Source organism: Arachis hypogaea, chromosome 8, assembly GCF_003086295.3.
Source record: "Arachis hypogaea cultivar Tifrunner chromosome 8, arahy.Tifrunner.gnm2.J5K5, whole genome shotgun sequence".
Classification (NCBI taxonomy): domain Eukaryota; kingdom Viridiplantae; phylum Streptophyta; class Magnoliopsida; order Fabales; family Fabaceae; genus Arachis; species Arachis hypogaea.
This window is the reverse complement of record NC_092043.1, coordinates 25,084,245-25,106,341: the sequence shown is the minus strand read 5'-3', so window position 1 is coordinate 25,106,341 and position 22,097 is coordinate 25,084,245. Positions and strand designations below refer to the sequence as shown.

The window sequence follows — 22,097 nt, the reverse complement described above, 5'->3', positions numbered from 1 at the left end:
CGATGACAAGCTGTGGTTATGACAGGTGGTATAAATAGGAAATAAATTGTTCAGTATTTCAAAGAGGTTGCAGGAAAAGTTTATAGAATTACCTGAGGGGAGTCATAATTAGGTTGGATAATAAAATGTTATAATGAGTAATTAATTTTGGCTGATTAGGGACTTAAGTCTTGGCCCTTTTTTCGTTCTTGGACAAAAATATATTTTTGTGTCATAGGCCTTTATAGTAAACATCCAAAAATTCAGAAATCATTGTAACTATGGTAACCAAAATACACAAGGAGAATAACGTTATTGAAACCACTATGACAAAGAAAAAATAAACCCGACTCATAGAAAAAATAGTTGATCCGCCATTTTAGTGAGTGAAACCCATTCCTAATTTTCAGCTATTGCTTACCCCAGGAAGCATGGTTCTCATGAAACATCAGTTTAATTTTCAACTAACTACAATGCAAAATATTTTATACAGTCGTGCAATCATATCTGTTATTTTAAATGACATTTACGTGGTTACTTTAAAAATTAGCTTTTTCCTCTTGTAGCATTACATAATTAATCGCACGTGCAAAATAACTACACGCAGATTAAAATTAGCTTCTATTAAATATATCATCAAAATTTTGTATAAATATGCCTTTTAATTTTAAGTATGCCTAAAAGGATTCTTTATTATATCTAAACTTCTCCATTCGAGCATGTGCTATAATAACAATTTCAGGCTACAAATATAAATACTGTAATTATTAGTCTATTATTACAATTTTTTGTCTACGTTAACACTTGATAACAATAAATATTTTTTTATAACAATTTTTTAATAACTTTTTCGTCTTTAAATTTTTGGTTGGGTATAGTGTATAGATATTTTTAAATAATTTTTTTATAAATTAAATTTTTATAAAAAATAAATTAATATTTATAATTTAAATTATGTAACCAATTTCATCAAGATAATGTTTAAGTGTATACATTTAGTATTTATTTATACATACATAATTTTTCATTTATATTATATCTTAACAACAATATATTTTGATAATATTTTAGTATGTATTTACTATTATGTATTTTCTTTTTTATTTTTCCTTTTGCTTATACATAATAATGTGTTCATATAATATTTAATAAAATATATAATTTGTAATTTTATAAGAGAAGAATCATTCTTTTTGTGGACGTGTTATATATTTTGGTGTTTTTAGATATCCAAATAAATACAAAACAAATCAAACTTTATTATTTGATTCACTATTATAGTATTTTTATTTTAATTTAAAATGATTTGTTAAATTAATATTATTAAACATTAACTATAAACTATTTTATTAAAATTATTCCTAACTAACTGTATTATTATTATTATTATTATTATTACCTTTTTTTTTTTTTGATGCGACAAAATTACTTGTTTCAATATTAAATTTCTGCATATGGATTATGCTGATTGGATGAAAGCCCAAACTTGGTAGGAGTTAGTAGAGGCGGCAAGGTCCTTTTTTATCTTTTCTGTGAGTAATCATAGTTGGAGCGGTGTTTGGATTTTTTGGATATTAAGTAAAAATAATGTTAATGTATGCTATACTTTTTTGCCTATGACACAAAAAACCGTTTTTGTCCAAGAACAAAAAAAGCCAAAGATTTGGGCCCTTAATTAGCCAAAATTAATTATTTATTATAATATTTTATTATCCAACCTAATTATGACTCCCATCGTGTGATTCTATAAACTTTTCCTGTAACCTCTCTAAAACACTGAACAATTTGTCCTCTATTTATACCATCTGTCGTAATCACAGTTTGTCACCGATTATCTACACATATAGATACTTAGTTATTATCTATACCATAAAACTTGCTTTTTATTTATAAATAGAGATCTTGATTTGTTTAAGAGTAATTACCCAAATTAGTCTCAAGGATTTTAGGATCGGACATTTTAGTCCCTAAAAAAAATTAATACACAGATCAATTTCTAAGGTTTTACTCCAACAGACAAGTCAATCCCAGTTTATTTTCTAGCAGAGTAATTACTCAAATCAGTCCTTAAAGATTTTAAAAACGGACATTTTAGTCCCAAAAAAACTAATGTACAAATCAATACCCAACGTTTCTCTCTATTAGACATAATAGTCCTCCGTCCAAAAATAAAATAAAATAAAATAATTATTATTATTAATTGCACAATAATATTATACTATATTTTTTTGTATTTTTTGGACAAAAATAATAAAAAATTTATTTATTAAATTCTTATATATATATATAGTCACTCAATAATAATAATAATAATAATAATAATAATAATAATAATAATAATAATAATTAGAGATTATTTTATAAAAAACTCAAGGTTAAAACTATTTAATATTTTTGTATTTAATATAATCAAAAGATGTCCTATGTAAAGAAAAAATATATGTTTGTATTAAAAAATATGTATTAAAAAAAATATTTTAATTTGAATTTATATTAAATACATATTTTTTAATACAAACATATTTTTTAAAATAGTACATCTTTTGATTATATTAAATACAAAAATATCAAATAGTTTTAACCTTGAATTTCTTGTAAAATTATTTTTAATAATTTTATTATTATTGTTGTTGTTATTATTATTATTATTAATTACATAAAATATTGTACCATAATTATTATTATTATTATTATTATTATTATTATTATTATTATTATTATTATTGAGTGACTATATATATATATAAGAATTTAATGAATAAATTTTTTATTATTTTTGTCCAAAAAATACAAAAAATATAGTACAATATTATTGTGTAATTAATAATAATAATAATTTTATTTTATTTTATTTTTGAACGAAAGACTATTATGTCTAATAGAGAAAAACGTTAGGGATTAATTTGTACATTAGTTTTTATGGACTAAAATGTCCGTTTTTAAAATCTTTTGGGACTGATCTGGGTAATTACTTTGCCAAAAAATAAACTGAAGACTGATTTGTCTGCCGAAATAAAACTTTATGAATTGATTTGCGTATTAATTTTTCTTGGAGACTAATATATCCGATTCTAAAATTCTTGGAGACTGATTTGGTAATTCTCCTTTCTTTAATTTAATGATTTAATATAAAATATATAATTATGTGTGATATATTTATAATAAAATTATAAAAAATAATATATACGTCATTATGATGTAAATGTGACTTATCCTAAGTTAATATCCTAATTTCGGTTTCAAACTCCACGTGTCACAATATCCTTTTGAAAGAAAATTTTGTTTACTTTTTTCTATTGGTGTTAAAAAGTCATCAAACGTGATGAAACTATGAAATATAGAAGCCCCAAAGTCTTACCACGTGTTGTTTATGGATGGAAGTTTCAACTTTCAACACCAAATTAAATACCTGGTAGTTCAACACCCACTCTTTTCTGCCACCGGTCTATGAAGAAGAAGAAAAGCAGTAGTAATTTTCCAGAAATTATTTTTCTTATGGTTGTATGGATGGTGTTTTGGCCGGATATTGGCCATGGAGGAGAATTTTCGATGGGTGGAGGTCACCCTCAACACGCGGGGGGCGTGGTGGCTATGCGGAGAGGGACGTGGCTTGCGCCCATGCAACACGCCCGGGGCGTGGTGACCTAGCTGGCGAGGGACGTGGCAACACACCAGGGGCGTGGTGAGTCACGACCGGGGGGGGGGGGGGGGGCGTGCTGCCTGGAAGCCCGTGACGCCCGCGGAGTTCTAATGCTGCTGACGCAGCACGCAGGGGGCGTGGTGCAGCCTGCCTGCATGCAGGGGACAGCCCCCCCTCCTCCGGGAACCAGCACAAGTGTCCTCCTCCATGGGCATATATATAGTCATTGTTCTTCTCCCATGGCTTCACACAGAAAGTAGAAAACAAGAGAGAAGGTGAGAAAGAAGTGTATCGTGTAGAAGAGTGTGAGTGATAGTGATCAGTATTGAAGAGGAATAGTGAGTATATTAGTGAGCTATACGGTGAAAGAAAAAAAAAATTTAGTTTAAGGGTTTAAAAAAAATGGTACGTAATTATTTGACGCCAGAAGAGTATATTATCAACTATTTGGATCATCCCATTTATGTAAGTTGGTAGATTTTAATTTTTTTTCTGTGTTTAAAGTTTATTTATTTTTTATGTATTTCTATTTTTATGTATATGTATATTTTGTAATGAGAATAATAATATTATTGTGCGTATTTTATAAATATTTTATAATTATTTAATAATATAATAATAATTTTTATAAAATAAACTTTAGTACTACTATTACTACTACTCGTTCCGACGTAATAAAATAATATTATAAATATTTTAATAATATTTAATAATATTTAATAAAATATTATAAATATTTAATAATATTTAATAATATTATAAATATTTATTTTATAATATGTAATTTTTTAATTAATTTTTTCTGTAATTTTTGTTGTTATGAATATTAAAAAAAATGTGTTGACTTTTTTAACATAAATAAAGATTATAATAAATAAGGAATTTACATTTTTAATAAATAAATAAATATATAAGCTATGATGTTGAATATTTTAATAAATAAGATATTAAAATAAATATGTGAATGTTTATTAATATATTTATAAGGATTATTATTTAATTAATGTAACAGATATCTTTGTTGATGCAGCCTAATAGGAATTTGTTGGTGCGTAAACTGGATCCGCCACAGACGGGAATCCGATGGTGGAGAACTACTTACGCGCCACGGGATTCTACCACGTCTCAAGAATTGGAGTCATAAGAGGATTTCACCCCATGTTAGCTGCTCTGGTTGAAAGGTGGAGGCCTGAGACCCACACCTTTATGTTGCCGATCGGTGAGGTTACAGTGACATTAGAGGATGTCGCTAATATATTCGGCCTACCCATTGATGGAGAGCCTGTCAGTGGATGGACAGACAGTAGTAACGACTTCGTTCAAAGTCAGGGCATAGCGGTGTTCGGTCGTGTGCCATCAGTCAGTCAGAATGCGAAGTCTTATATAAAGCTGGGTTGGGTTCGACGTATTAGAGACGCAGAGCTGTTGGACACTGAGGAGTCCATCAGGCGATACGTCAGATGTCAGATCTTCTGTTTGTTAGGATCGACTCTATTCACGGACAAGTCGACCGCATATGCCCATGCGAAATATCTACCATTACTTCGCGATTTCGAGCGGATCCATACTTATAGTTGGGGGTCAGCATGTCTGGCACATCTTTACAGAGCACTATGTCGTGCATCACGATATGATACAAAGGAGATGGATGGCCCTCTGAATCTGTTGTTTGTTTGGGCATGGGAGCGAATGCCGTGTCTTGCTCCCGTACCGAGACAAACGCTTCCACCGGCCGAGATACCAGTCGCCAAGAGGTAATAAGTCTTATTTTAGTTATGTGTTATATTCATGGTGGATGTTTGACATATGATGAGTTATTTAAATGTTTTGAATTAACTATGTTTCAGATGGAGTCATTCGGAACGGACCACAATGGTCATCGAAGACCGTAGAGACATTCAGGCATGATATAGACTACATGCAGGAGGTAAATAGTTATGTTCGGTCCGGTACGGTAAAGACAACACTGTTAATTACTCAAACGAACGTATAAACTGACAAAAAAATATTATTTCGTCACCACGTACCTATGTTTGTATATTCCGGAAACTCGGGGGCATTCATGGCCTCGAGATCCAACTCACGCATAAAAGGTGGAACGTCCATCGGTTGACTGCTCGGCGGACCCACCACTACATTCTCTGCTGCTGCCTCAACTCCCACATTACCATCCTCATCTTCGTCGCCGGCCTCATAAGTGGCTTCGAAGTCTTCTTCGCTGTCACTATTCATTCCTTGGTACACTGCAGCTCTATCATCATGTATATCTATATCATTCTGAACCGCCACTGCCTCTACAGTTTCAAAATCAACATACACCTCAATCTGTGGGTGTCGCATCTGAGTCTCCCGGTGAATTTGAAACATCCTCTGCATACTCGCATCATCAGTGATCGGCATGGCATCAAACTGTATTAGACCACCAAAAACCACAACCGGATTCCGGTACAGAATTCTGCTCACTCTCATTAACGTACCATTATCCATGCTTTGACAGAGGCCGTTCTGCAGCTCCATTAACGTCATCGTGCATGGAACCACAAACGAAAACGGATTATGGGACACAAACCTCACTCCCTCATGAGTATTACGTACTATCTCACCGTTGCGATACACCACCAAATTTGCGGTGCCCTCCATTACACCAACAACAGCCTCAAAGAATCCTCACAACACACTCAAATCTCACTCAATATGAAAAACACTCTCGAGCTCCACCTTATATAGAGCATTGCTGCCTGCCTCAACCAATCACGCTTTGACACGTGTCAGAACGCCCCCACGTGCTGAGTCATCACGCCCCCCACGTGTTGCATACTTGGACCAATCATTCTTCTCCACGTCAGCACGCCTCCCACGTGCTGACTCACCACGCCCCACGTGCTGCACCTCCTGGCCTATCAAACTGCGCCACATCAGCACGCCCCCTGCGTGCTGCTTGGGTGGCTCAACGGCAGCATGCCACCTAGTCTCCACGCCCCCTGCGTGCTGCTTAGGTGGCTCTCCACGCCCCCCACGTGTTGAAGGCACCACGCCCCCTGCGTGTTACCCCTTCTTCTGACACGTCCATCCATTTGTAATACACACTGCTGCTCCATATTTACTCAATACACCAAAATACTTTCCATATTCAAATTAATGAGCCGTAATTTTCTCCCTAAATTTTGAGGTACCCTTTTATCCAGGTAATAAAGAGAGGGGTGTTTTAGCCAGCAGATTGAAAGAAGATGTTGGTGCAGGCGTGCAGCAATTCCCCAAATTTGATTTTAGAAGGAAAGGTTTCTGCAGCTGATGACGGCAGCGTAGCTGGTGGCGACAGATGGGGTGCGTTCAGTTTCCAATCAGGTACGGGAGCATGAAGAAGCAGATGAATCCTTTCTTTGCCTCCACTGGTCAGCAGTGGAAGGAGCAGAAGCTCGCCAAAAAACCCGCAAGGTTCGTCCTTAACACTGGCACTCAGGAGATAAAAGAGCCCCATAAGGAGCTCATCACCAATGTCCAATCCTCCTCTTTCATTTTTGGCACATCTTGCTAATATGTACATGTATTCTTATTAAACTGAGTATTTATGTTCTTATTAAACTTCATGTTTTGCTGTTCATAGCAACGAACAAAGCACAGAGCAGAGATGAAAGAACTTATGTTCCTGGACTGAAGCGTTGGGTTAATAGGGTTACGGGTTGACATGATAGTTTGATGTGACGATCGTTCTTGATGCCACATTTAATTAGCTGCCGATATCCAAGGTGGTGCGCAGTAATTCCTCTTCTCAATCGAAATTGAAGTTTATTGATGTTGTTGTTGTTGTTGTTGGAAGTGATCTTCTTATTGTAACTTGCTGTAGAGTTTTTGCTGTTCTCACCTTTGATGTTTTTTGTCACCATTTTGTGCTTTCGTTTCAGGATATAGATTCAATTCATGGCTTGGGATCTATGGGGTTCTTCATACGACCAAGGTTTCTTGTTTTCTCTCATTATCATCTCTCTGTAATTAATTTCTGTATGCTCAATGATGCTATGTACAGTTAAATTTACTGGGTTGCATGGAATTTGCCCCTTTCTCTTTGCTTCCTTTTGAATGATGTTTTTGCTTTTGTACATAATTTATTTGTTTCAATTTCCTACAAAGATAATTGCTTGATCATCCTGAGTGGCTATATGGCTTCTTCTTTGGCTGTGACCCTGGTATTCTTTCAATTTTACTTTATCCTGCATTTATCCAATCTTCTTTGTTTGCATCACTGTTACTGTATTGATTTACTTTATATCTTTATTGAATTTGTAGATGTGATAGAGGAAGATGCCTTGAATGAGGAGTACTGTGTTCAGGTTTTAAGGATTTTGATCACCAAGGCAGATACTGAAATCAAGGTACTTGAAAAGGATCTATCGTCCCTTCAAAATGAATTGGCCTGCGCTGAGCATGAGAAATGGCCTGAAATATGTTGTAGTGCTTTGACCGAAAGAATCAATTGGCTGGATGTTGCAATTAGTGCTTTGAAGAAAGATCTTGCTGATGAAATAGAGACAGGGCTGCTATTACACAGTAAGCCTGCTGAGACACTTAATGAGATAGTGAAGGCTTTACAAAGGGATCATTGTCAAGATGAAAACAGCCAGGTTTGACATTTGAATTCCCTTCCTCTTTCCAAGTTTACAAAATGTGATATTTTCCTGTTCCCTTTTGAAATCATTGCTATATTGATTTATTAGTATGGAAATGTAGCTTATCAAAGTATATGACCATAGCTATTAAGAATTATGAATCACTTACTATGTCCTAAAAAGATTAAGATTTATTAGTCTATATACTATAGCACATAATATTACTTTAATTTTTATCTTCTATTTTAAGGGTGCATTACTGTGTTACAAGTGTTATATATGCTAATACTATAATTTGCAAATTCTATGGATTTGCTTCAATACTGGCTGTAAAATAGTTTTTCTTAACAGGTTGACTCTTAGTAGTAATTTTGGTGACTAATATAATCTTTATTTATTAGGTTGGAGATTTAGGATATGCATCAGAGGTTGGAAACTATGCTGATTATTTAGGAGCTCCAAATGAGGTGTTATTTGTAATTGATGTTAATATCATAATTCCTTCACGTTCCAAGTAAACTTTTTTGTGAATCTAATTATAGCTTTCTCATGTATAGGGATCAGGTCAAGCGACAACAGTTGGTTTAGGAACTGAACCCTTTGTATCATTTGGTCTGTTTTCTATTTTTTTTGGGGAGAACTTTGAAAGGACCATTGTTTAGTGGGTTAAACTCCATATCATACATATTCATCATAGTTGACAAATGCATTAAACATGTATTCTAAATCTATATACATACCATAGAATGATTATATCTTGGTAAATTATATTTCGAAACAGTTTAAATGTTAATTATGTCTTATATGTCTTAAATAGTTAAATTGTTCATATAGTTTATCAAGTGGATCATTTTAATAATAAAAGAATAACTCTTTTAGGCTAATACTATCATTGTGCAGGTTGTGCTCAAGGGAGAAGTACTTGGGGTGGACTGCTTGAAAGAGATTTACTTTTGATCCCAATGACCCAAACTAATACAGCACTGAGGTAAAGAATGTAAAGAAATTGAGCATTCACGTGCATATGATTTCTATAGGAATATGAGCATTCAAATGAAAAGAAAAAGTAAACACCACCACCTGATTTGGTGGATTACAAAGAAAAAGCAACAGTCAATATGGAAGAATACTTTGTAACTGATGATGTTGTTGCAACAATTGAACTCAGAACTTGAAACGGCACAATGTGGCTACTATTTTGTTTCATTGTTTATTTTTCATTAGTTGAAGTTAAGATGATAGCATTGATTGTTTTTAACCTTTTCTGCCTATTAGGTGCATCTTCTATTGGTTCATTTGTCAATTCAAAAATTCTTGCTGCATTTTTTGTTCCTACGGGGAAGAAATTATGCAATATTTTGATTTAGAAGAGTCTAATCTTAAAGTAATTTCAAAGCCTTTGCTATTCTTTTAGATTTCAGTTGATATATATATTTTCTATTTAAGAGGCATGATCTATTGAATTTGCATTTGTTCATCATTACTTTATTAGGTAAGTACTTTAATTATTCTGTCTCTTTGATAGTGAAACTGCTTGAATTGGTGGCATGCTTTTTGGCTATGATACACAGGTATTTATTTCATTTCATTTTGGATTTCATATATATAATTAGAAAATTCATTATTCCTTCTTTAATTCGTGCTTATTATGCCACATCTACCCCTAATAATTCTTTCTGCTTTTGATTGTGTGCATCAAAGTTATTGATTTCATCTGATTTCTTACCTATGGTAGTTCACATATAAAATTCTAATGTGTGTTGACTGAAGATATGAGAGATATGTCAAGGCATTTTTCCCCCTCCAATCATACGCCAAGTCTAATTAATAACCAAAACTTCTATTTTACAATTCATTCTGTTTAAAGCAAGAACTGAGTTGTCACAAAGTCAAAACAAGAAAAATTTGATTGGGAACTTTTGATGCAGTTTTGTCTTTGGCGCACCTATTCTTTTATAATGTTTGTTTTATGCATAAAAGAGAATTGTAATCTGATTGTATGTTATTTACATATATTATATGTCTAGACTGATAATAAGGTAAGTGAGGTGATATAGAGTTTAAAATAGTTGAATTATATTATTTACCTAAGGTCCCTTTCCATCCCATCTACATTGAACATTGCTAATTGCCATTGTGACTGATGCAATTTTCAAATCTCATGGCCGCGTTCAAGGTTTTTTTTATCTTTTTTGAACTTCTTAAATATCAGTTTATTTATTGTTGTTTTTGATTGGTTTCAAATGACTAGTGTGATTAATGACCCAACTTTGTCAGGTTGAGCCTTAAGTGGTAATGAACCTCATCTTGCAAGACATGTTTGATGAAAATGCTTTCTACACTGTTCACTTTGTTATGGTTTGGAGTTATGGCCTCTGAAAGTATTGTTTAAGTGGCCAAAGCAAATTACAAATTCCACAGAAAATATTGTTTGGTTGGTTTCATGGTTTAGTTGCTAGCTACAGAGGATGATCTTTACTTGGTAAATCTAATGGCTTCATAAGAATATGTGCTTCTTTATCCAAAGAACTCGGAGGCCAAACAACTGCCGGATTAAAGTCCACATGATGCTTCCAATGAGCCTTAGGTAAATATTGCAAGTTTGTTCTTTCTTTTTGTTTCTTTCTTCTCCTTCTTACATTTGTTTTTTTGTATTTTCAGAGATACACGCTAATGCTTAATTTTTTTTTATGATGACTTCAGTTTAGAGAAGCAATTAGTGCATTCATCATTGGTGTAATTAAAATGGAGACATCACTTGGGAGATACGGCATTAAGGATGTTTTTTTGTTCAGTTTGTGTATAATTTTATATCCCGTGAATTTTGTCCTTTGGTTCCGAGTTACCAAGTGACTAGAAGGAAGAGTATGTTGAACAACAATGTTTAAAGAATGAAATTAGTTTGAGTGTGTTAGGAAGTTTTTAATAAGTTAGACTTAAATAGAATGTTTGAGAGAATTGAATTAATTTTAGAGAGAATTCTTTGATTAGGAATCAAAACAATAGAATTGAAATAGAATATGTAGTGTGTGTTTGAAATAATTATTTTGTCTTTTTATTATTGCCATTAATCTTTTTTAGTGAGAATAATTTTGCTTATATCATAACTCATGAGAATAGAATTGGAAATTAGACTTTTTTGGTCGAATTTGACTTAAACTTAATCATTAAAATTAAATTCTTCGATGAGCTCAATTTTAATAAGACCAAGTTGGTAAGTATTTTTGTTGATTTAGTTTCCTGCTTGAATCGATAACAGCGTGTCGCGTACGACACAATATTCAATGTAGTTAGTCGTGGTATGGGTGGTTTTTTCTTTGTTTATCGATATGGTGGAATTGGGAAGACTTTACTGTGGAATGCGCTATCCGCTTCAATAAAGTCAGAAGGTCAAATTGTTTTTAACGTTGTATCCAGTGGCATTGCAGAATTATTGTTACCTAATGGGCGAACTGCTCATTCACGATTTAAAGTTCCACTAAGTGTTAAACAAATTTTGCTATGAAGCGCTCGACAAGTGCCTTAAGGATGTCTTTCGTTTTAATCATGGCTCTAATCCCGATGCTCCGTTTGGTAGAAAAGTTGTTGTTCTATGAGGTGATTTTCGTCAGATGTTGCCTGTGATTCCTCGTGGTTCTCGGGAGAAGATTGTTCATGCGTGTATTAATGCTTCGTACCTGTGGCAATCTTGCCAGGTGTTGCAATTGACCGAAAACATGAGGCTGAGTCGTGGTCTGCAAGATATTCACAATGTACAGTTAGAGAAATTTGCCGACTGGCTGCTTCAGATAGGTGATGGGTTATTGGGAGACAGTACTGATGGCGAATCGGTGATTAAAATACCAGAAAACTTGCTATTGGATATTGAGTCCCTAGGTCTTCACGATTTGGTGTTGTTTGTTTATCCTGACATTTTACTACGTACTTCTAGCGTGGATTATTTTAAGGACAGGAGTATATTGGCACCAACACTTGATGTTGTGATCGAAGTTAACAATCATGTGATATCTTTGCTCCCTGGCAATGAAAAGGTTTATTTGAGCACTTACATACTGCTTAATGAAGATGGTCACTTAGAATCCGAATTATACACAATGAGCACAAAATCAGTTGAATGCGTTGAATTGTTTTGGAATTCCTCAACACATGTTAGTTTTTAAAATTGGTATTCCTGTCATGCTTCTTCGCAATATTGACCAATCTAATGGATTATGCAACGATATGCAAATGCAAGTTAGGCGACTTGGTGATCATGTTATTGAGCGCGTCATATTAGCAGGTCGTAATGTTGATGAAGTTGTATTTATTCCGAGGCTAAATATGGTCCTTAATAATGAAAAATTACCAATCAGGTTTACCCGGAGATAGTTTCCAATTGCGCTTTGCTTTGTAATCACCATAAACAAGTCTCAGGGACAAACACTCTCAACTGTTGGCGTGTATCTTTTAAGACCTATTTTTACACATAGACAGTTTTATGTTGCACTCTCTCAAGTCAATAGTTCCTCTGGTCTGAAGATGTTAGTTGTTGACTCTAATGGCATAGTCTCAAATCACACTATTAATGTTGTATACAGAGATATTTTTGTCAATTTCCTTCATGCCATTTCACGTGACTGTTATGTTTGTTGTTTGGCTTTTTTATCATCTTTTCAAGGTGTTGTTTGCATTTCGTTTCCTTAAAGCTGTCTTTATTGCTTGCGAATGTGATATTGTTCAGTATGACCACACCAGCATATTTAGATTCATGGTTCAAAGTCGTTGCTTCTATGTCTCCGTGCTTAGCACGGTCTTAAAACTAGTATTGACTTATAAATTGGTTTAGCATTCCCCCTACGGGCTCTGCACTAGTTAGAGAGTAAAAGAAGGGTTGGTAATGACAAATGAACGCAAAGCTCAAAATCAAAGTCAAAGTCAAAGTCAAATAGAAATTTAGCTAACTAATAAAAAAAGTTTAACATTGTAAATAATAGTTTTTAAGAATAATGATAATCGGAGTGAAGAAGAGAAACGTGAACGCTGCATCAGCTTCCTCAGCTTCGAAACTGTTGGCAATGGCGAAGAAACGAAGCTCTAAAGCTACGCTTTTACTCATCTTCATCTCCTTCACAGCTCTCTATGCTTTCCTTCCTGTCTTGGCTCCTCTTCCTTCTCTCTCCTCCTCCTCTCACCACAACAAAGTAACTTCCTTCACTCTTACAATTTCAATTTCCACTTCACACCAACTACCACCTATTCAACCTTGTTTTCATGCAGGTTAACAGAAACTTTGAGATTTCCCGCGATATGTTCTGGAAAGATTCTCAACCCTTTCAGATCATTGGCGGTGACTTGCACTATTTTCGAGTGCATCCACAGGTACATATGAATCTGAAAATTTGGTAATTAGGTTAGCTTAGGGGAACTGTAGCACTCTGGACTCATTTCAAATCAAACGGTGATGTGTTTTGTGTTCTAGTTTGCAGTACTGGGAAGATAGACTCTTAAAAGCCAAGGCATTGGGATTGAACACAATTCAAACTTATGTTCCCTGGAATTTACATGAACCAAGCCCTGGACGCCATGTTTTTGAGGGTTTTGCTGACATTGAATCTTTCCTCAAACTCTGTAACAAACTAGGTCTACTTGTCATGCTTAGACCTGGTCCATACATATGTGCAGGTTGCTGTAAAAACCTCCTTTCTCTTTTATATAATTCTTTTTAGATGATGACATACAGTTTCTGTTGATTTTGTTTCAGAGTGGGATTGGGGTGGTTTCCCTGCTTGGTTCTCTTCCATGAGCCCATCCCCCAAGCTAAGGTCATCCGATCCTACTTTTCTTCATCTGGTATGCTTTCAACATGGATTATGTTTAATAGACTTATAGACCCTTGATTATTCCACTTTTACTTTTGGGGAATACAACACTGAGCTGATAATCTCTATGAACAATCAACCCTACATTGTTTCTCTATCATTTTTGGTTTCATTAAAACATCTAGGTACTTGTGGGTTGTGGTCTTTTTCTGTATCTGTCTCTGTGCTTAAGTGTAGCTGTTATTGAAGTTTCAACTTACTATAGTTTCCTGTTCAAGGTTGAAAGATGGTGGGGTAACCTGCTTCCAAAATTGGTTCCTCTCCTATATCAAAATGGAGGTCCAATAATAATGGTTCAGGTATGAAGTTACCTTAACTGGAGATTTATGGAAATCTTCTATTTTGGACTTAAACTACTTACCTTATGAAAGAAAAATTAGATTGATTTCTGTGGCACTGTTTGACACAGATTGAAAATGAGTATGGTTCATATGGAAATGACAAAGCATATCTCCAACACCTTGTCGTGCTGGCTAGAAGTCATCTCGGACCCGATATCATTTTGTATGAAGTTTTATGTTTTTGAACCATATTTTCTTTATTCTAAAATTAACGTATCCTTGTGTGGAGGGTGTTTTCGAAGATGGTGTTACAATGTTATTTATTAAAACTGTTGAATTTTTCTAAATGTACATGCTCTATCTTTCAGGCAATTAAAGCTGAACGATGATATTGAATTACAACATCTGTGTTTACCTGAGGAATATCTCGTTTGTTTATTATCTTTCTTATATTCACCTTGTACAGATACACTACAGATGGGGGGGCTAGGGAAAATCTTGAGAAAGGAACTATTCGTGGGGATGCAGTCTATTCAGGTGAGAACCCAATACTATACATGCTGTTTTTGCACATATTTTTCTTTCCATCCTCCTCTGTTTCTCCCTCCCCTACCATAAACACATATCATTCACTTGAATATATTCTACTCACATTGGTTGTCCATATTATCCTCCTGTAGCTGTTGACTTCAGTACTGGTGATGATCCTTGGCCTATATTCGAGTTACAAAAGAAGTACAATGCCCCTGGAAAATCACCGCCATTGTCAGCGTATGTGTATTGTTATTGAATATTGCTTTTGTTCATGATATGGTAAATACAAAAAGCTCTTGTCATATCAGTGAATTTTACACTGGGTGGCTTACACATTGGGGGGAGAAAATTGCCAAGACTGATGCTGATTTTACAGCAGCTTCCCTTGAGAAAATTCTGCAAAAAAATGGTTCGGCAGTCTTATATGTATGTCTGAACTTCCAGCTTTGTACTATATTTGAGAATAGCATTTCAAGTGATCCATTTTGATCACGTTTTCTGATTTTCAGATGGCACATGGAGGTACAAACTTTGGGTTTTATAGTGGAGCAAATACTGGTTCTGCTGAGGCTGATTACCAGCCTGACCTAACTTCATATGATTATGTGAGCAATCTTTTGACCCATCTGTTGCACCTCACCTTACATTGTGAATTTTATTATGCATGTTGCAGACTGAACTGATTAACTCTTTCCCAGGATGCGCCAATTAGAGAAGATGGAGATGTTGACAACTCAAAATATAATGGTTTGTGTTGTGTTCTCTTGTTTTGAAGCACAGTATTGCATTTATGCAATTTAAACTATGATGCCCAAGAAAGAATTGAAGTTGGTTCTTGTTTTGTAAATGTTTCAGCTATTCGGAAGGTTATAGCACGATATAGCTCAGTGCCCCTTCCATCTGTTCCATCTAATATTCAAAAGACAGCATATGGACCAATTCACTTGCAGCGGAAAACTTTCTTATTTGATGAATTTAATTTTACCAGTTCCACCAATGTCTTTGAATCTGAACAACCAATGTCAATGGAGTCTGTGGGCCAGGTAAAAGTGATTGTTTTTCATAATTATGCATTATTATTCCTAAATGATATATCATCCAAGCTTAATGTTCTTTGTGTACAGTTGTTTGGATTCTTGTTATATGTCACCCAGTACAAAGCGAATGGAGGCATAAAAACTTTGCTTATACCAAAGGTGCTATTTGAGTTCTTCTCATTATTGTTTCCTGGCAACTTTTTTCCACATATTATCATCTTTTTTTTTACTTGCTAGAAACTCTACCGTATTTTGCACTGGAAGAACTTAACTCCTCTAATATTATCAATTATGATGTGCAGTTGCATGACAGAGCTCAAGTATTTATATCATGCCCTTCTGACGTAACTGGTGCAAGGCCATCTTATGTTGGTGCCATAGAAAGATGGTCAAATAACAAACTCAACCTTCCTAATCTTAAATGCCATTCTAACATCAACTTATTGATTCTGGTATATACCTGCTTTTATATATAGAAAAAATAAAATAAAAATATACATTTGAAGTATTACATAGTTGCTTACTGATAAACTTCCAAAGGATATCTATGATCCATGAGCTTTTCTGCATAAAGCTTTCTTCCCCATTGTTGTAGGTGGAAAACATGGGTCGTGTAAATTATGGACCTTACATCTTTGATGGAAAGGTAAAGGCCATTATAATGATGATGATGTTGCTGCTCTGAGAATTCAATCGTAGTTTTGCTGATATTTGTAAGAACTCTTACAGGGCATTCTTTCCTCTGTTTATCTGGACGGGGAAATATTACACAGGTGGAAAATGTTCCCTATTCCTTTGCACAATCTCAATGAAGTGCCAACCCACAATGGCATCATGCAGGTTGCATATTCTGCACGTGGAAAAAGATTGACGAGTAAGTATGGTATGTACTAAAAGTATGCAGCAAACAACAAATTTCATGCCTTTTTTTTCCTGTCACTTCTACCTGCAATGATGTCACTTGATTCATGTAACTTGTATCACCCAGTGAAACAGCTTCTTTATTTTATTTTATTTTATCTCGACTTGATGATGGGGTTATGAAATGATAATCTAAAATCCGTAATGAAGTTGCTCCATTTTGTTTGCAGAGAATACTTCAAGAGAGCCTGCATTCTATTCAGGTCATTTCTCAATTGACAAATCAAGTGAGGTCAAGGATACATACATATCATTCAACAACTGGGGCAAAGGCATTGCATTTGTTAATGACTTTGATATAGGAAGATATTGGCCGGTAAAATAGTCTCCTTTCCCTCTTCAGTGAATTATTATATATACGTCATTATAACTATGTGACTGATAACTGATTATTGTTCTTGATAGTTGAGAGGACCACAGTGCAACCTCTATGTTCCTGCTCCAGTTCTTAAGCAAGGAAATAATTATCTGGTACGACTTGGCACCGACTATTGTTTATCTCTAGCACACATTATATCCAATTATATGGGCTTCATTACTGTCAAACATCATTTAAATCAATAACTATAATTATGATTATGACGACGACGACGACAACGATGATGCAGGTCATCCTGGAGTTGGAATCTCCAGACCCTGAACTTGTTGTACACAGTGTTGATGAGCCAGACTTCACGTGCAGTTTTGGTAATATGAATCTCCATCAGCTTTAAGTTTTAATAATAGAAGATTACATGACAAAAATGAGCTGCTTTTGCTTAGTTCATAAAAACTATCTTTTGGCATAGTAATGATTTTATGCTATATGGTATAAATATGCTTTTGTTATGACGATATCTCTTAATAATTCTCTTTTAAGTTTATTATATCACATTCCCGTTAGATTCAAATTCGAAAGATAACAGAAAAGAGAAATAGAAGTTAGAAATAGAAAATGAGAGAAATAAATCGTCATTGGCCAAAGTCATTATTCTAGATCATTCTATCTTGAGTTTTTGACTTGACTTTCAAAAATTAAATCATTCTGATAATCTAAATTTTGTTACACTAGTGTATCTCTTTCTTAAGCAATTAGAAAATAATTTAAAATAAGAAAATGAAGCTAGCATTTCTTCTATTTCTTTTTATTTTTTTTTTCCAACAACAAACTTTGAAAAGAGGTTTTCTAAAAAAAGAAGCTTGTTCATTCCACGATCCGAAAATAACGTTGTACAGAACAGAATTTAGTTACGTGGCCGAAAACATCGGTGATAACAATAGATTCTTATCAAAATCTTTGCTGTAACACTTTGTTGATTCCTGCAAATAAGGAACAGAAAATAAAGGGAAACCCAGCAAAAAATTTTAATTGCATCTCCTCCGGAATCTCCCCTATTTTTTCTTGAGAAATGAGCAAAAAGATCAGCACAACCTCACAGGCTTGCGCTGCTTGTAAGCACCAACGTAGGAAGTGTGGTCCCAACTGCATTCTCGCACCATATTTTCCTCACGATCGCCAAAAACAATTCCTTAACGCTCATAAATTGTTTGGAGTTGGAAGAATGACTGATCTCATCAAACCACTGGGTCCTACCGAGAGAAACATTGCCATGGAAACCATCATCTACGAATCTGAGATGCGAGCCTATGATCCTGTTAACGGTTGTTGTACAATGATTCAACAGCTTCAATCTGAGATTGAGTACCGTCAAGCTGAGCTTCAACTTGTTCTTCATCGTCTCGCCCTCTTCAAAGCTCAAGCGCAGCAGCAATCTTCGAGTTGCAACCAAGTTAATAATGTTGAAGGGATTCCATTTCAACCGGATCAATATTATGAAGCTACTAACATGGATAGCAATAGCTCCATTACGCATGAAGTGGATCTTAATGCATGGATGATGCAAAACTTGCAATCACCTGCGTTGTTATCACCTTTGACATTAACCAATGAGAATGAAAATGGCAATGTTGGAGTTGATGATAATAATGGCTATATTTATGATCAGAAGCCTATGCTTGACCTTGGTTTTAAAGAAACCAAATCAAATCATCAAACACCAGTGGAGGGCATGCATTATTCAGGTTTGTAAGCATCATACTGTTGATTATATATTATACTCTGTTCTTTCATTGATGTTAATATGATACCATATTATTCTCAAATATGCAGGGATGAAGCAAATTTACAATTTTCAAGATCAGGAACAGAAAGATTAAAAAAAGCTGTAGCAACTTTTTTTTATTCTCTCACAAAATATTAGGCTAGCAAAGTTTTACAACTTAACATAGATTGTAGAGAAGATGGCATAAGATCAATTTTGTAATCATCACTAGCTAGGTATTGCCTTTGATTATTAAGTTCAAAGTTCAAACATTACACCAGCTTTTTGTTTATTATGTATTTTGATAAATTTTTGCAGCAATATAGCGACTATCATCATTACCTATAAAATAAACGTATATTGTTGGATTAAATTGGATCAATAAATTTTGTTAGCTCTTGAGCTTCTCTCCAACACACAAGAATGGCAACACAAATGAAATATGAAATATATATAAGAAACTTTAGGTTGAATCAATAAAATTTCAAGAAAGGTGAAGCTTGAAGGTGTCTAGTTGTGACTCCAACTGCTGCTGATCATGATCAAGATCGTGATGATGATTACGATCTGCACGTAAGATGTTGATCAAGGCCTTGACTTGTGCTAGCTCTTGTTCCAAGCTCCCTTTGAGAACATTGAGTGTGGCTAACATGGCATCACGGTTGTTCACATTCATGGCTACTCCTTCAATACCCTTTAACCTTTCATTATTATTCTCATTCTCACCTTCTTCACCTTTAGCTTCTCTTGTTGCCTTGGCCTCATCATCTTCATCATTTGGGAACACAGGTTCAAGTTCCAATCCATCTTCATTGAAATTCCACCCACTTATCCTTCTTTGCTTCATCAACTTCCCATGCTTCACTTCATCATCATCATCATCATCATCATTATTATTATTATTCATAGAAGAAGCCTTGCTGATTTCCTTGTACCTCTTCTCAACACTAGGCAACCCATGCAGCACGTTCTTCACCAAAAACTCAGAGCCCTTACAGTTTCTAAAGAACGGATGCTTCAGAAGCTTCTCCGCCGTAGGCCTCTTAGCCGGATCCTGATCCAGGCAAGAAGCCACCATGTCCTTGAAGTTCTTGGAGAATTTTTTACCATGGGAGGTGGAACCGCCGCCAAACTTGTCCAGATCGGAAAAGCGAAAGCGCTTGGTGATCTTGAGAATCATGGACTTAGAAGGAGGAAGGTGAGAGAGTGGAGGCCTTCCATGGGCCAACTCCAACGCCGTGATCCCAAACGACCATATATCAGCCTTGAAACTGTAACCGACGTGGGAGTGGATCACTTCCGGCGCCATCCAATACGGTGTTCCGGCAACATCTTTGAGCATGAGAGAAGAACACGAACAACAACCAGGAACACTTGAAGAAGAAGAAGAGGAAGAAGAGGAGCTCATGATTGACTCGTAGATGGAAGCGGAGACGCCGAAATCGGCGAGCTTGACGGATCCGTTGGAATCGACGAGAATGTTACCGGCTTTGATGTCTCTGTGGAGATGTCCCTGGCTATGGAGGTAAGACAAAGCGTTGAGAGTTTCTCTGAGGATGAATGCGATGCATGGCTCTGAGAATCCGTCCGGGAAGGAATGAGAGATGATGGATTGGAAGGATCCGCCGGCCATGAAGGGCATGACCACCCAGAGACGGTGGTCGACGGTGAAGCAGCAGTGTGCGTTGAGGATGTTGGGGTGGGAGAGGAGGGAGAGAGTTTTGACTTCGCGGCGGACGTCATCGAAGTCGGGACGGGAGCCGTCGAGGTCGATGGATTTGATGGCGACGAGGGAGGAGTTGATGGGGATGCAGATAGCCTTGTAGACGACGGCGCTGACGCCGGAACCGATCTCGTCGAGGAGCTTGTATGAGGTGGAGTCGAGTGGGTATTGAAGTCTTCTTGGTGATTCTAATTCCGATGATGAGTCCTTTGTCGCCATGATTTGAGTAGCTGAGTGAATTGGAAGAAGATGCATAGTTGGTGTGCATGGCCATGGATAATCAACAAGGTATTAATAAGTGCCACGAAAGTGGAGGGTGGGTTACGTTATGGCGGTTTTCTTGTGAGGTTTTGGAGGAAAAGCAAAAATAAAGTAGCGGTGATGTCAAACTATGCATGTGAATCAATCACAAAGTTTTAATAAGTTTTTTCTATTTATTCACAGTTTTTATAAATAATCATCTTCGTCTTTAATTGAAAAAGATAATAATTGTAGCGGAGGCACGTAGAACCATTTGTTTCTGATCCATCTGGGCAGACAAGAGAATATCTTTCTAGCAGCCTCCAAGTTTGCAACAATATATTACTCACTAAGGCAAACTATAAACTTAGTCTTGCCTCAAGTGTATAAAATTTCTTTCTCATCACCTCAACCCAGCTTTTTCTTGCAGAATCTTCCAATCTAGTCTTCCACTTGCGGCATAAATATTGGAAAGCAGCATGAAGATCCCAGTTATTTTTTACTTGATAGGGTCAGAATGTATCGTATAGGATTGGATAATTTAATTTGAATGAAAAGTTAGGCAATTCACCTGAATAAAATAAATGAATTAAATATTTATTTAAATATAATAATTAAAAATTGATTACTTATATACTTGTCTTATTATCTTATTTTTATTTTATGTAAATAGTAGAATTTCTTTCACTTTTTACAAAAATATGTAAACTGTGGTACTTTTTTACAGTTTATGAAAAATGTAGAACATAAACCGTGGTACTTCTTCTACGGTTTATGAATAGTAAGCATGCATACATAATCCGTTTTATTTTTTTCATGGTTTATGAGGAGTAAAAATTCTATATATACTCGGTGAAATCAATTATACAGAAGAGTAGTATTATTTTTACAATGGCAAGTGAGAAAGAGAGTACATAGTTTTTTAGTGCTAGTGTATTACTCTGGAAAAATTCATAGAAACAAGAGATATGGTGTGAAGTTCACTGACAGAGAATCTTTGAGTGTATTTATCAGTTCATCGAATACGTTGTCAGATCTAAAGAACAGTATATTGCAGAAGTTTGAGATATTTGGGAGCAAGTGGGTGAAGAAGTTATTTCATAAGATCCCTATCGCAGTTGTACCAACCGTTGGGAAGTATGATACGTTTGTGATAGCGTCCAATGAAGATCTTCGGGTTCTGTTTCATTGTTGTAGGA

General features: G+C 35.2%; 4 protein-coding genes across 7 annotated transcripts; 3 read left to right on the top strand and 1 right to left on the bottom strand.

The window, feature by feature from the left end:
- Positions 1–4,702: 4,702 nt before the first annotated feature.
- Positions 4,703–5,527, top strand: LOC112705125 (serine/threonine-protein phosphatase 7 long form homolog). The gene is made up of 2 exons (XM_025755985.1): positions 4,703–5,373; positions 5,467–5,527. Exons 1-2 carry the CDS (start codon positions 4,703–4,705, stop codon positions 5,525–5,527), a joined length of 732 nt encoding a protein of 243 aa, XP_025611770.1.
- Positions 5,528–12,964: 7,437 nt separating this feature from the next.
- On the top strand, positions 12,965–17,688 carry LOC112706517 (beta-galactosidase 17). Of its 4 annotated transcripts, none has more exons than XM_025757862.3 (19): positions 12,965–13,403; positions 13,480–13,581; positions 13,689–13,884; positions 13,964–14,052; positions 14,300–14,380; positions 14,491–14,585; positions 14,829–14,899; positions 15,043–15,133; positions 15,205–15,322; positions 15,406–15,501; positions 15,595–15,643; positions 15,752–15,939; positions 16,021–16,092; positions 16,236–16,385; positions 16,529–16,579; positions 16,663–16,816; positions 17,025–17,170; positions 17,260–17,325; positions 17,463–17,688. In XM_025757862.3, the coding sequence occupies exons 1-19, from the start codon at positions 13,209–13,211 to the stop codon at positions 17,565–17,567; spliced, it is 2,115 nt and encodes a 704-aa protein (XP_025613647.1). In that variant the 5' UTR covers positions 12,965–13,208; the 3' UTR covers positions 17,568–17,688. The 4 variants fall into 4 exon arrangements, with proteins under 4 accessions (XP_025613647.1, XP_025613648.1, XP_072056981.1 ...); XM_025757863.3 differs by having other exon boundaries at positions 13,068–13,403; positions 16,663–16,807; XM_072200880.1 differs by having other exon boundaries at positions 13,068–13,403; positions 13,682–13,884; positions 16,663–16,807.
- A 276-nt stretch (positions 17,689–17,964) lies between these two features.
- LOC112706520 (LOB domain-containing protein 22-like) lies at positions 17,965–19,289 on the top strand. Its single transcript, XM_025757866.3, has 2 exons — positions 17,965–18,915; positions 19,004–19,289. The coding sequence occupies exons 1-2, from the start codon at positions 18,243–18,245 to the stop codon at positions 19,048–19,050; spliced, it is 720 nt and encodes a 239-aa protein (XP_025613651.1). The 5' UTR covers positions 17,965–18,242; the 3' UTR covers positions 19,051–19,289.
- LOC112706518 (serine/threonine-protein kinase BLUS1-like) lies at positions 19,274–21,060 on the bottom strand. The gene has a single exon (XM_025757865.3). It carries the CDS (start codon positions 20,911–20,913, stop codon positions 19,420–19,422), a length of 1,494 nt encoding a protein of 497 aa, XP_025613650.1. The 5' UTR covers positions 20,914–21,060; the 3' UTR covers positions 19,274–19,419.
- Positions 21,061–22,097: the final 1,037 nt, after the last annotated feature.